Below are 15,719 nucleotides of genomic sequence, written 5' to 3' on the forward strand. Positions count from 1 at the left end.
GGTGGCTCAATGGGTTAAGAATCTGACTTCAGCCCAGGTCACGATCTTGCAGTTTGTGAGTTTGAGCCCCACGTTTGGTTCTGTGCTGACAGCTCAGAGCCTTGAGCCTGCTCTGAATTCTGTCTCCCTCTCTCTTTCTCCCTCTCCCCTGCTCTTGCTCTCTCTCTTAAAAATAAACATTAAAAATTTTAAAAGAAGTGAAACAAAATTTACTGATTAAAAATGAAATTTTTGAAACTCTAAGATTAGTGGAACATGAAAAATGTGAAATTGTTTTACCATCTGAGTTATTACTAAGTGAAATCTATTTCATGTTTCCCAGTGATAAGACAGACTATATTTAAAATCTGATATGGATAGCTAATAAGTTCCTTTGGAAAATAATTTTGAAGATACCATTTGTGATGCTTGATACTGTGAAATCTGGGAAGGAAGACACAAAACGTTAAAATACAGGACCTGACAGGCATTTGGCAGCAGGTTTACAGTAAAATCCCTCTCCCCAGACACAATTAGGAGTGCCAATAAAAAAAGTTTTAAGTGGAAAACCATTAAAAGTGATATATCCCTCAAAAATTTTTAAATGCTTAAAATGTACCAATATACTTTGTCACCAAATCATGTAGTTAAGAATTTTTCTTAGAATATGGGTCTACTGCTAAGAATTATGTTTTCTTTTTCCCATAAGCTACATCCATATTGATGCTAATTAAAGTCTAGGTTTTTTATAGTCAAATGAAACCAACATATTTTGAAGCAGAATCATTTCCTTACATATGTTGTCTTTGCCACATCTAGGATAGCTGCTATGCACAATTTACTTAAATTTTGTAATCAGCAACGTAACAAGCATACATGGGCGTGGTACCAAACAACATGCACTCCAGTCATAACCCCATGGGACCATCACTCCATCTGGGAGAAGAGTGCAGCTGTCAATGCTCAGCGTGCCCTGGGCATCAGTGACCACGTTTATGCACAGAAAGCACTGGTTAGGCCAGAGTCTGCTCTTTTCCACTGGCCTGCCTGGCTGGTGTTGGTGGGAGCGGTGAGAGATGAGACAGCCACACATTGCAAATTCCCATTTTCTTTCTTTCAAATGGTTCTCAAGGGGCCCAGACTGCCAAGAACTGGAGGTTCTTAGAAAAATACTAGATCGGGAGTCAGGTGACCTGGAGTTTGTTCCTAATTATGTGGCCTGGGGAGATCAAAACCTTTCTGGATCTTTATTTTTTTCCTGAAATGATATTGAACTAGATAATGTAGCCCATGGGTATTTTAGGTTTTTTGTCTTTTTACAAAACTTAAACTGCCATGTCAATTTTCTTAACTATATCACCAATTTGTTGCCCATATTACAAAAAGGTTTAAATCAAACTTATAAACATGCTCATAAAAGCCCTGTTGGCTATTATACAATGTATCTTTACTCTGTCCTGGGTGTAGAACAAAGTATTTTTTAGTTGGCAGAGCAGAGATGATAATTCATGTGATTGTTTAATTTTACTTTGTGCTGTTGTTCCTGTGAACACATAATAAGTCCCATTCTTGTTGGTAGATCAAAATACTACTGGAGGCTGAATGTCAAAGGACTGTGATTTTCCAACAGGTTGCAAACCAGTCATTGGTATCTTCTATATCCCACTCTCCTTAGAATTGCAAGGTCATTCATTCTACTGTTCCCTACGAAGGTTCTCGCTGTCGACAGTTCTGGGACTATGTGAGAGGGAAAGAGTCCTACTTAGCAACATTAAAAGAGCACAGTGAGGGTAGCCAACATTCAATTTGGGAGAGTGTGTGATAACTGACCTAACACGTGACATACACATCTCTTCTCTTCAAGTGCAAGAGAACTCATTTTCTTCATTACTTTAGTTTGTGCTGATTCCATTAAAATGCTGTGAGCCAAAACACCAGCAACTAGAAACCAAAGATAAATTAAGAAAAAACACACTGTGATGGGAGTACATGAAGCAACGGCTTGATGTGAACACAGAGCTCCTGCTATTTGATCATCAACCAAGGTTACTGAATCTGTGTGTTGAACATCTGGGTAAAGATGTCCCATCTTTGAAAGGTCTGACATCTGCTTAAGTTTCCATGCGAACATGGAAAGACACGGGACCTTCAGCTTCCTCTGAGGGTACAATTTCAAGAAGGGAGAAGGCAGATTGCACCAGGAGGATGGTTTGGGAAGGGTTTGGATTACACCATCAGGAAAGGGTTAAAACCATAATCAGAGTGAAAGAGAAAGGGTAGCCTAGCCAAAAAAAAAAAAAAAAAAAAAAGTTCATTTCACACCACAAAGGACTAATTTTTATTAATATTTAAGAGCTTCTCCAAATTAGCAAAATCAGTACAAAAGAAAACTGAGCAAAGCATATGAGCACTGTTCTCAAAAGTACAAAGGGCTTTTAAACACGGGAAAAGATATTCAAATGAATAAACAGAAATACAATTTTAAAGAGAGAATTTTCTTCTCAGAAATTGGGAAAGATCAAAAAGTTGGGTAAGCGTATGGGTGAGGATTTGGGGGAAGCTAAGCACTCTCATCCACTGCAAGACAAAGTGCTGTAAGAAGGTATGTTAATAATAGCTATCAGAAGATTCTTGACTCAGCACCTCTTCTAGACATTTACCTTAAGAATATAGTTATACATATGCAAAATAATGTATATACAAATATACTGCTTGTACTTTTACTCATTATATTAGAAAGATGGGACCAATTTAAATGGCCCTCAAATGGAGACTGGTTAAATAAAGTTACGGTATATCACTATGACACAATATATAGTTTTAAGACAAATACGGTTGTTTTAGGTGGGTAGATACATAAAAGATAAAAATGTATAGAATAATATGAAAAGATTTGCTAAACTGGAAACTGTATAAAATTTTATTTAAAAAAAAACAAAACATGTATATGCAAGTGTAAGCATAGAATAAGTGTGGTAGTTGGAGGGCCCGTTGTGAAAGTCTAAAATCAGGCCAGAGTATAAACTTCAAGTTAGAGGTTGTCCTGGAAAGCTTTTGAGCAAAAGAAATGAACCTAAGTGCTTTAAGACAATTAACCTAGAAGCAGAGTTTTAATCAACTTTTGTCTAGATCATAGAGGTGATTGTAGAGCAATGGCCATCTATTTGCTTCCATAATCAGGTGGATTCTTTTTTTCTTTCTACAGTGGTCCATCACCTCTTCATATATTCCATATATTCCTGAGGTTAAAAACTATTTCTCCAAAAAAAGTTTCATCTTGTCAGCAAGATTCATAAGGAAAGACAAATCATAACCATTCCATCAACTACTTTTCCAGTTGACAAGCAGATATGAGGTTAACAGCATATATAGTCACTCCAGTTTTGAAATCAAGATCACACATACTCTCTTGGCTTAGGAATGAGGGAGACAGACAACCATGAAATAGCTGTTGGCATAGTTATTTAGGTGCTGATATATTTTTTAAACATTTTATTCATTTGTGAGAAACCTAAGATAGAGTATGAGCAGGGTGGAGGCAGAGAAAGACGTAGACACAGAATCAGAAGCAGGCTCCAGGCTCTGAGCTGTCAGCACAGAGCCCAACACGGGTCTCGAACCCATGAACTGTGAGATCATGAACCGAGCCGAAGGCCTATGCTTAACCAACTGAGCCACCCAGGTGCCCTGTGTGTTGGTATTTTTATTACACTGCTAAAAAGTAAGCAAAGAAGCTCTCTGGGCATGTGTTCCACACCAACCTTCACTATTTTATTAGTTCTTCATCATAATTTCCAGTCATCATTACTGACATGGGTTGAACTGTGTGCCTCAAAACTCCTAGGTAGTAGTCCTAATCCCCGGTACTTCAGAATGTGACCCTATTTGGAAATAGGGTCCTTGAAGTTACAGTTTGTTAAAATTAGGTCATCAGTGTGGGTCTTAATTCAGCGTGACTGGTATCCTTATAAAAAAAAGGAAAGTTAGGACACAGAAACAGATACCCATAGAGGAACAGCCACCTACAAATCAAGGAGAGCGGCCTGGGCAGATCCTCCCCTAACAGCAATCCGAAGGGACCGATTTTGCCAACACCTAAATCTCATACTTCTGGCCTCCAGGATGGGAGACAATAAATTTATCTAACCCACCCAGTTTGTGGCACTTTGTTATGGCAGCCCTAACAAACTAACACAATTATACATAGAAATTAATTATAAATGACTAGTCATTTCAGAAAACTAATCATTTTAAAAGACTTGAAAACAATTTACATTCTGTTTGTTTGAAATTAAAATCTTCTAAGAAATGGTGTTCCAGCCATCTAAGTAGATTGCCCTGAATTCTGAAACCAAGATAAATTAGAATATCACAATTAGGCAATGATATTTAAGTATGTAAGTTTCTTGGCCTCTCTAAAGGTGTACTCAAATATTTCTGGAAATTTGTGAAGCCCGAGAAAAAAAACATACTACCATTAATGACTTGGCCTGGAAACCAGTCATCTGTAAGGAATTTCATTTATTACCAAAATAACCCTGGAGAGAAAACAGTCACTAACTTGACTCCAGACTATTCAGAATCTGAGGAAGGTTTTACAGGTTTACTTTTAAAATGCTTCTCCACTTCTCCAGGTTTTTATAATAATTAGGTTTGTTTTAGTGTTTGTTCCTATTCAATCAGGTCACCCCATTCTGTATTTGTCCAAGTTAACTTTTTAAGCAATGTCACACTTTTTCCTCTCACCACACATACTCACACTTTTTCTCTGGATACAGTCTTTTTGGAAGAGATCAGGGCAGTTGTCTTGAAGAACATAGGACACATACCAAGTCAATGCAAACTTGCCCCTAGTGTTTACGTAGTTTCCTTTCTAAAAATTCACTCAGCATTTACTGAGTAATATGCAAGTCAGAGTTAGGCACTTAGTATGATGAGGTGAGCAAATCAGCTTCAAATTTGTAAAAGGGCATATTAGGCATGTTCAACAAATGGAATGGAAATGACTTTGTGCCCTCAAAGACCTGTGCTGGCAGTGTTGAGAGCTCAGATGCACCCCCAATTTATAAGTAAGGAACAGGGGTACATATCAGGAAAAATGACTCAATTGACACCAGCAGGACACAACAGCAGGGGCTCTTCTCTGGTTGAAGAAATCGCATACCCACAAAGGTCCAAAACCAAGGCCCCTTAGCTACTGAGCATGTCTACTGAGTGAAGGTGCATCTGCAGCTATGGAGGTAACAAACCGTAGAGAAATGGAATGGACTTTGCAAGATCTTCTACATTAGGTTAAGATGACCTGGTTTTTATTTGGACCATATTTACATTTGAAGACAACCAATCCCACTAAGATTTAGTTAGTGGATTAAGGGACAAGGTCTTAGGGGAAGATAGTCAAGATCATGACGGCTTCTGGTACTTTGTTGGGGACTGACATTGGTTTTTACCTCTAATTTCCTACATCTTCTCCCACCTTTCTCATTCCCCCATTAGAGTTAGAATTTTCACAGCTCAGCAGTGAAATGAGAAGCAAACTAACCACGGATTTGTCCTGAAATTTATTTCTTGGTCCTTTGATTAACTCTAGAAATTTTTTTTCCTGCAGTTACACTTCAGGGCAACAGTGCTTCCCCCTCCACCCCCTCCCCCACATGGTTATCAAATCTAGAAAAATCATTTAAGTAACAACACATTCACATTTGATTTTGATTTCAGAAATGGCAAGAAAAACTGAGCTTCAGTTCCTAGCACTGGCTTTTTCATCTTTTGTTACCTTTTAATGCATTTAGAAAATTACATTTGATTATGCCTTAGACTTAAAAGTAGACCGTTTTTACTTAAAAACAAGTTACTTTAGGGGCGTGGGTGGCTCAGTCAGTAAAGCGTCCAACTCTTAATCCTGGCTCAGGTCATAATCTCACGGTTCATGAGTCCAGAGTTGGGCTCCGTGCCGTGAGTGAAACCCTACTTGGAATTCTCTCTTCACCTGCTCTGCCTTTTCTCTGCTTGTGCACAACACGCTCTCTCTCTCTCTCTCTCAAAATAAATAAATAAACTTAAAAAAATTACTTTATATTCAATTTTATCTCAAATTTCAAGAATTTCATCAGCTTTGACATTTGGTACTTAATTAGCCAGAAATGTGATCTGGCTAATTAAGATTAAAATATGAGGGGTGCCTGGGTGGCTCAGTCAGTTGAGCATCCAACTTTGGCTCAGGTCATGATTTCACAGTTCGAGACTTCAAGCCCTGTGTCGGGCTCTGTGCTGACAGCTCAGAGAGACACTGGAGTCTGCTTCAGATTCTGTGTCTCCCTCTCTCTCTCTCTGCCCCTCCCCCACTTGTTCTGGGTCTCTTTCTCTCAAAAATAAATAAAAACATTAGAAAATTTTTAAAAAGATTAAAGTATGGACTAAATTAAAGGCATTAAATTATACTCAGTAGTTTCACTTAGCATATTTTATTGAAATCTTGATTCTTTGAAAATCTGTGAATCCCTATCAGCATCCCAGCTATGAGGGACAAATGCAAAGAATTTTCATTATTCTATCAGTTCTCTCTTTAGAACCATCCAACATCCCCTGTGACGGATTTGTATCCCCATTTTAAACAGCGGGAAACTGAAGCTAAGTAAAGCATATAGTAATGAGCGGAAGTTTATGTCTGACTACAAGGCCTATTTTATAATCTTTTTATCTTTATCTTTTAATCTTTTAATCTAGGAGCAATTTCACATTAATATAAACCAGTGGTTCTCAACTAAACCAATTTTGCCCCCCATCCCAGTGGATATGTGGCAAAGTTTGGAGACATTTTTGACTGTCACATCTCGGGAAAGAAGAAAGAACGCGACTGGCATCTAGTGGGTAGAGGCCAGGGATGCTGCTCGACATACTACAGCGCACAGACTGTTCCTCCCAACAAAGGATCATCCAGTCCAAATGCTACAAGTGGTAAGATCGAAAAACCCTATACTAAACAAAACATTCCTAAGTGTCTTCTTACAGAGGTATTACTACCTCATTCTGTTTCCTGTAGTCACTGTTTAGAATCAATGAACCATAACTAGCTGTGTATGTATTTAATGCTACTCTTGGAGTACTCAAATTTGAGTTCATGCCCCAAACTGTGAATTGATCACAAACTCTGTGGAGGCTTCAACCCCAAATATTACATTATGCTATATGCTGTCATGTAAATGCACAGAGTGGGGAAAGAGAAGTATGTTTGACATGTTTTCATGAAGTGTGACAGTCTGATCTTTATTCTGTTCAATAAAGGATGCAAGGAGGGGAGGAGAAAAGGAAACCCTGAGGAATAGCATTATTGAGGTTTTATAAAGTAGACATTTCTCAAGAGGCACAATGAAGCCACACGAGGCAGAAAACTGCTTTCTTCATTTTATTTCAAAAGTACACAAGGTCACAAAACTAGAGCAAGTTTTTGTTTTTTTAAAAACAAATTTTGTTCTTACAAATTTCAAAATCTGCACCATTGGATACTTAAGCCAGAAACTTTAAATACAAAATCACTTTTGAAACTGACACTTATCAATTCTCTACTTGCATATGTGAAGTGTCAAAATATTTTTTATCAGTAGTACAGGTGTATTTATCACAAAAGTTCACAGTTAGGAATGAGAGTAAGTGAATAAATTGTGGTTCTCTTAACACTTCCCATTGAATAAATTAGCAGAAAACAGAGTTCTCTGATTGGAGCTTTTGGTGTTCGTGACCAAAGCCAAATCCAACGGACATCATCACACTTTTAAAATTACAAAATAAGGTATTTTTTAAACTTGATTTTAAATAATTTTAAATAATAATTTTAATAACTTTAATATGAGATTAGATGAAGCAAAATATTTGCTGATATCTATAAGATAAACAGAACCACAATTCACAAATTTATTATTTTTCCCTGCTTCTGTAACACTGTAGAATTTGTGCTCAGTTATAGACCTTTTTTAATGTCAAAACAGGCAAATGAATAAAAAATCCAACTGCAGAATGTGTTGCCTCTATTCCAAGTCTAAAGGCATTTGAAATATTAAAACTTGCCCAGAACATTTATACTACTAAACACATGGCTATTATAAAGATATATGTACATATATATATATATAATGTCACAAGCCACTAAAAAGTTAAAATTGTGCCAACATTTTCTACAACTACTCCTTACATCAAAGCATTAACCACATAAATTTTTTTTTTCTGTTCACACTGGAATAAGGCATCTGACAGCCCTAAACACTGTGGAAACTGAAGAGATTAGGAAAAAAAAAAAAACTTTAAACATTCATAGAACTTCAAATTTACATGCCACACGCACACAAAAAGACAAAACAGTTATTTTAAGAAGTCATACATTATAGAATTTGATATCCAACTTCATGCAGCAAGTTCTTTTTATATTTAATCACGTTTACTTGCCCCTTCACTTGCTCCAAACTTCCAGAACTCAATCTTAAAAATTATTTTTAACAAAAGTCAACTATTTCTTCATATCCATAATCTAACTGCATTTCTTCATTTAACCCCCCCAGACATACTCAGGCTCTGTTTCCATTGTAACAACTCCATGGTAGATAGCCCAAATTTAAAGGAAGTTATTCGCCTGGAATAACTGGTCAGTGTCTTCAGTAAGAAATTGTGGGGGTTCTCTAACGGGAATACTGCTAAGATTGCCAAAAAGAAAAAGAAAACCTGTAAACTACATATTTAAAGCACAGAACTCATACTCTACACTTTCGTTTCTTTTCAAATGATTCAAATGAAACTGAAAAAGATGGTGTCCAGTCTTTCAAGGGTACAGTAGAATCAACCTGTTTGTCTTCACAGATGCAGTGCCCATCTTGACGGACACTGGCTTTCTGATGGAAACGCATGAATTACAGTTTTTGGCTGAACTGCTTGGTGATTACCAATAGTAAAGAACAAATACCCGATCTCTAGTTCAACTGAATTATCACTGAGAATTATCTGGGAAGTTATCAGTGCCATCCGACTTTTGGATTAGACTGAAATTTACAATGAGAGCAGCTGGAGAACTAAGTCTCAAACTGAATTCTGTCCTTGAAATTTAATCACACCCGGCAAGTCTTTTCATTTTCAGGTCACGCAACTGATGTTTTTACAAGCTCCATTTATGGACTTTACTTATAGCCAAATCCTACACTAGAAAGTCTTACATGTCCACCTATTATGGTAATTCCTACTTAGACTGACACTGTATGAAAACTGGTAACAGGAAGGACCAGATTTTTTTTTTTTTTTATTAATTGAACTTTGTGATGTTATTTATTCTTATACTATCTTGTAAGTTTTATCATATAAAACAGGCCAGACATCTGGCATTCAAAAATAGCTAGTTATAAAATCATAAACACAAAGAGTGTTGGGGGTGTTGAAGTTTTAAAATCTTTATGAATAACACAGTTAAGCTGCACCCAAAAAGAATAGAGAAGAGGAGGCAAGAGTCAAAGTATGAAAAGAGAAACGTGTCACAGTGATGTGTTTTTTAGGAACAGTACCTTCACCTCTAAGCACCTTTCAGGTGATAGCTAGCTCATAGGCACCAGAAATTCATAATAAAAATTAAATTACCCAAAGGCACAGATGAAAATGTTAACACAAGTATAAAAGCAATATTATGTAGGGTTAAAAACCTACCTAAAAAAAATGCTTCCAAATATATAAAACTATACACTAATCCATTACACAGACATTCAGCTTAAGTTCACCATTAATTATAAAGTATACACCGTATTCTGCCTAATCTCAAATTCATACCAACATTAATTTATAATGTAGCATTTACCACCACAGCACCCAAAGAGATCTACAGAAACCAACTCCCTACCAAAATCTAGGGAAAAGGTTTTAGAGCTAGTGAAATATGTATTGCAAACCTTATTTACTATAAAAGAAAACTGTTGGCTCATTTGACTATATCCACACTCCCTCACAATCTTAAGGGAAATACAAGAAATTCACTTTCTTCTACTACCACAGTATTTAACACATTTGGCAGTTAAGAGTATACCTTTTACTCCTTTTCCTTTCATTTCTTGCTTTTTATTTTCTTAAGAATAAATCACTTTCACAAAACTAAGGCTCATTCTTTTCAAAGCTCACCTTCATTTCTGCAACTACACAGACATGTTGGCCATACAAGAGCAGCTATGCACCCTCCCAAGTCTGAAATACAGAATTGATGGAGGACACTTAACTAGCTTAAAATTATTTCATCTTCTGAGTCTAGAAAGAAAATATCTCCGGGGACTAAATTCAAGTGGGTAAATTTAGGATTACATGTTTCTAGAACACATAATATGCAATACCAACCACAAAGCTCACCCCCCACGCCCCCGCCAAAAACAACCACACTGAACCAACCAGGTAAAAAATGCTTTTAAATTTGGAACCCATAATTAGGGAATTTCAAACTATTAATACATGAGCCATAATTTTTGTTAGAAAAATATCTTGTCCAGGGCTAGTATTTAGTTGGAACTGCAAAATATTCCATCCTGTTTCTGGCTGGTCATTGTTCTGAAGACCATCATAGGCCTCAAGGCCTTCGGATTACTCCTCAACAAAACCCATACTCACTATTGCACCCCTAACTAGTGTCATTGCTGTATGTAGCTGACAGAAAATTTTCTAAACAAATCAGAGAGATGCTCCATTATTTTAGCATATAAAAGAGCTTACTGCGTCCCTGTTGCCTATAGCAGTCTATCAACTAAATAGTTAAGAAATCATTTCATAGACAAGGTTTATGAATGATTCTGAAGTAAAAGTAGCAATTTCTAGAATACTGTACTGTTTTCTATGTTATTAGAAGGATTTCAAACTCATATTTAAATGACTTTTCTAAGAAGCTATAAAAAGAACAAACATAAATGTATCATAAATATTTTTGCCATGAATGTTTCTTTATCAACTTGGAGGGAACTATCTGATCACAAATTGAGAAAAGCAATCTAAAAATAATGGTAGAAAAAAGTACCACTTTCAGATGATTCAAGTATCAACTCAGAGTGCATGTAAGTTCACCAATTTCTTCACCTATGATTTCATATTCAAAGTGCTATATTTTAAGTATTAATATTTAGAAATATTATCAAATCAATCTCCTAAAGGAAATTTTTTTCAGATGGTGAATGTCTTTAGTGACTTCAATGCCTTTACTATTTCAATAACCAAACATAACTTTTATTATTTTTTTTTCCCCAAATAAAACTTTTTAAAGTATAACTCTCAGTTTCCAGTTAACTTCTTTTTGATCTATTTTGAGGCTGGTAGCAGAATTTAAACGGAACTGGCTTCCCTATCTGAAGAGAAGGAAAGAGAGATGGAAAGCCTGGATGAAAGCACAGAGGCTCTATACTATAGACCCATCCTTGCTCTGTGCTGGAATCATCACAGGCACCGCTCCCATCCTACTTAGATTAGGGGCCGCTACCTTGGCAGGTGGGAGAGTCGGACTCTGAGGAGTACGTTCAAAGTCTTCACTTGGTACTTGGTTATACTGAGTCTTGGAATATCCTTCCATGTTGGAAGGAGACATGGATCCCAGGGACGAGTGATTGCTGCCGATGTAGCTCCTGGCAGTGGATGTGCGGCTCTTTGGAGGAGGCACGTCTTCCCTAGAAAGCAAAGATCCCAACACAAGGTCAAAGAACAAGTTTCTAAAAACCTACAGTTATATAAGCTGTGAAAAATGGACAGGAGTGAGAAAAGATCCTCTAAGTATCAGGTATATAAAACTGTGTGTGACACAAATAAAGCAAGCACAGTAAGGTACAATGTCATGAACTGTGTATTTGTCCAAAATCTTATCATTTACAGAGTGTATATCTCCACACAAAAATGTAATTTTTACAAAAATGTATGCTTCTATAATGTTGTCTTATAAGGAACACACCTCAAATATCTTCATATTCTACTATCACTGATTAAGATAGCCTAGTTAGAGTCAGGCAACACATTGTAGTTGATAAAGCACTAACACTCACAGATGTATTTCCACCGAAAAAAAAAAGGAAAGAAGGAAAGAAAGAAAAAAAAAACCTTTTTGTTATGAAAGTTACTTATCTAAGACCTTAGCTGAAAATTTAGCAGATTTAAATTTGCAAAAGCTGAGCATTTAGGCATAAAAATTTTCACACCAAACACTGACAAAGAATATATATGAGTACCTCTAGTGCAGTTTAAAAATACAAGTGCCCAAGGGCACCCGGGTGGCTCAGTTGGTTAAGCATCAGACTCTTGATTTCAGCTCAGGTCATGATCTCATGGTTGTGGGATCAAGCTGGGTGTGGATGCAAAGACAGAAAGAAAGACAGAAAGGAAGGAAGTCAGAGAGGGAGGGGGGAAAGGAAGAAAAAGAAAAAAAGAAAAAGAAGAATTCAAGTGCCCAGACCCCATGCTAGACCTATCAAAATGTCAATTTATTTCCTGGATGTTATTTAGGTCATGCTATCATTTTTTAAAAAAGTTCTATAACACAATATGCACTTCTAGTTAAGATCTACTGGCTTAGAATGTTAAAAAATAAAATAATATCACATTATCAACAGTACTATAAACTACCTATGTCACTTGATACTATCAGGTCTTTCTTTTCAAACCTTACTATCTGTTTTTTTGTTTTTGTTTTTGTTTTTTTTTTAATTTATTTTTGAGAGACAGAGAGAGATAGAGGGCAAGCAGAGAGAGGGAGACACAGAATCTGACGCAGGTTCCAGGCTCTGAGCTGTCAGTACAGAGCCCAATGTGGGACTCAAACTCACGGACCGCGAGATCATGACCTGAGCCGAAGTCGGATGCTTAACCGACTGAGCCACCCAGGCGCCCCTCATTTTTTTTTTTTTTTTTTAAATTTCATGCCTGCACTTACTGGGAGAAGGTAGGCAGTCTAGAGATAAGTATTTTGCAGAGGCCCTTATGATAGGATTCAATATTGGGGCAGAAGGCAGGGCACAATGGAGGTTGGTGGATTCTGCACCCTCGAAATTGAAAGTAAAAGCCTTCAAATGCATCGAGGGGAAGAGCTACAGCTTTTACCCAGTTCTTAAAGTGGTAAATGCTTCAGATGGTTAAGAGAACTCATGCTTTGGAAACCAAATCAATTTAGTTTATATCACTGAAGTCTTATGTCACTTAATTACCTGATGTCATGATGAACTTCCTTTTCATATTTTTCTTCTCTGCGCTTTTTACGACAGCAAAAGACGATAAAGCCAATGAGCACGAGAGCAAGCAAAATCCCTACAACAGCTCCTGCAATTGTCCCAGCTCTGTTTGAAGCTGGAACAAGACGTTAATAAGAAAATAATTAATAGTAACAAAAACCTATATCTAGTCACGTTGAAGGTAAGGATACACACTGACAGAGTTCATAGCATATATTAACTTTAAGAGACAAATTAATTAGTTTTTGGTCCAGTGGGAAAATCCACTGAAAGAACTTTTTTCTGAAATGTATAATCTATTTCAAGCATAAAAATTATAAAACTAAAAGATTTTAATATTCACAGCTATCTTGGCAGGCATATAAGAATATTCTAAATAGCTTGTGTTTATAATGGCGAAACATGGTCCGAGAGTCGATTTGACAACTCTTAGCTTCTTAATGTCATTACAGTAATGAAGATCTTATTAATATTGTATTTTTTTTCCTTTCCATGACTTAGAATAGCTAATCACTGAGCCACAGGGTGCTTTGCTAAAAGTTGGCATCCCTTTGCCGTTAATACACACTTGCTGACTGAACCAAAGGAAGCTGTATAAAGCCCATGGAAACAAACATCATCACAACAGACAGAAAGAAGGTACTTACGAGGAACGACATCCAGGCGCAGCAGGCACTGATCAGAGCCTACTCTGTTTGTGACCGTACAGCTGTATGTCCCAGAGTATTCAGTGGTGGCATTTTTTACAGATATAACAGGTGAAGTCATTTCTAGGAGGAAAAAAAGGGTGTGTGTGTGTGTGTGGCAAAACCCACTTTTACAATACTGTATTGCTAAATTTTTAGTAAAGGCAAGCCCTTATGAAGCTTGACAACCCAGGTAAAAGTGAGACAAGCTGAAGGGCGCCTGGGTGGCTCAGTTGGTTAAGCGTCCGACTTCGGCTCAGGTCGTGATCTTGCAGTCCGTGAGTTCGAGCCCCACGTCGGGCTCTGTGCTGACCGCTCAGAGCCTGGAGCCTGCTTCAGATTCTGTGTCTCCCTCTCTCTCTGACCCTCCCCAGTTCATGCTCTGTCTCAAAAATAAATAAATGTTAAAAAAATTTTTTTTTTAAATAAAAATAAAAAAAAAAAGTGAGACAAGCTGAACCTGGAAACAGAATAAATTGCCAGGGAGACACCTGCAGGTCTCCAGAATGCAAACACAGTTGACTCTTGGACAAGGGGTTAGGGGTTAAGCATTCTGATCTACTGCACAGTTGAAGAACAGGGTATAACTTTTGACTCCTCCAAAATGTAACTATAATTAGCCTACTCTTGACTCTGGAAGCCTTACAGTAACAAACAGTCGATAAACACATGTTTTCTAGGTTATGTATATTATATACCATATTCTTACAATAAATAAGCTAAAAAGAATATGTTACTAAGAAAATCATAAGGAAAATACATTTACAGTATTCTACTATAAAAAATCCACATACAGATGGACCCGCACAGTTCAAACCTGTGTTGTTCAAGGACCAACTGTAATTGTCCCTCCAGTTCATTTGTATCACCAGTGACAGTAACCACAACTGCCTTAGCCAGGTAAGGTCTCAGCTGAGGCAGAGCCACAACAATTATAAAAAATATTGGGGCATCTGCTGGACTCAGCTGGCAGAGCATGCAACTCTTGATCTCAGGGTGCTGAGTTCAAGTTGGTTAAGCATCCAACTCTTGATTTTGGTTCAGGTCATTATCTCACAGTTCATGGGATGGAGCCCCGTGTAGGGCTCTGCACTGACAGTGTGGATCCTGCTTGGGATTCTCTCCCTCTCTCCCACTGTCTCCCTCTCTGCCCTTTCCCTGGCTCGTTCTCTCTCTCTCTCTCTCTCAAAATAAATAAACATTAATGTGTGTGTGTGTGTGTGTGTGTGTGTGTGTGTGTATGAAACAAAATACTATAATATCCTAAGCAGTGAAATCACTATAAAAATATTTTCATTAACATTATATGACACTAAGTTGTCATTATAAAACACTGAATAATTCTCATGGAACCCAGAAAAGGGAAGGTATTTGGGAATTTGAAAATATGTATACATACACACACACCCCTAACCAGACTTAAGTACAAAGGCACATAGTACAACTGCAAAATCACCAGTACCTGCTAACAATGAGGCGGGCAGTTTCTGTGAGTTGGACAATTTTTGCCATTGGTATTGTAATGGAAGTGAACCTTCTTTTGGTTCACATTTTAGTTTAAAGTCACTTCCAATTTCTTCTGATCCATCAACATAACATCTTGTACCTGAAGGCTTAACTGAGAAAAGAAATGTAACTTCATGTAAGAGAACAGAATTTATGTTTACAAGGATTAAACACACGGCGTGTCGCATAACCACAGACTCATAATCATGTGGTCCTGAGTCCAGAGTTGATGGGACTGAAAGACTGTAATAGGTTATCAACACCAGTTTACTCAGCTTTATCCAAAACAAAGTAGGCAAGAATGAGCTCAGGCATCCCGGGTGGTAGCTCTGTGGCCCCC

At 37.3% G+C, this 15,719-nt stretch overlaps 1 protein-coding gene across 3 annotated transcripts in view; it reads right to left on the reverse strand.

Annotated features, from left to right (window-relative positions):
- CXADR (CXADR Ig-like cell adhesion molecule) overlaps positions 1–15,719 on the reverse strand; it is a 56,355-nt gene that overhangs the window by 6,208 nt on the left and 34,428 nt on the right. The window contains exons 4-7 of one of the 3 annotated variants that reach the window (XR_006207462.1): positions 15,336–15,491; positions 13,835–13,957; positions 13,164–13,302; positions 10,123–11,639 (exon numbers count right to left, since the gene is read on the reverse strand). Coding sequence is in view for 2 of the 3 variants with exons in the window: in XM_042956277.1 (XP_042812211.1) it covers positions 11,375–11,639; positions 13,164–13,302; positions 13,835–13,957; positions 15,336–15,491 (683 nt within the window). In the remaining variant the exon portion in view is untranslated. Of the gene's footprint in view, positions 1–7,383; positions 11,640–13,163; positions 13,303–13,834; positions 13,958–15,335; positions 15,492–15,719 lie in introns of those variants that run through there. The other 2 variants (XM_042956278.1, XM_042956277.1) reach the window with 2 other exon arrangements.

This window comes from Panthera tigris, chromosome C2 (genome assembly GCF_018350195.1).
Source record: "Panthera tigris isolate Pti1 chromosome C2, P.tigris_Pti1_mat1.1, whole genome shotgun sequence".
NCBI lineage: Eukaryota > Metazoa > Chordata > Mammalia > Carnivora > Felidae > Panthera > Panthera tigris.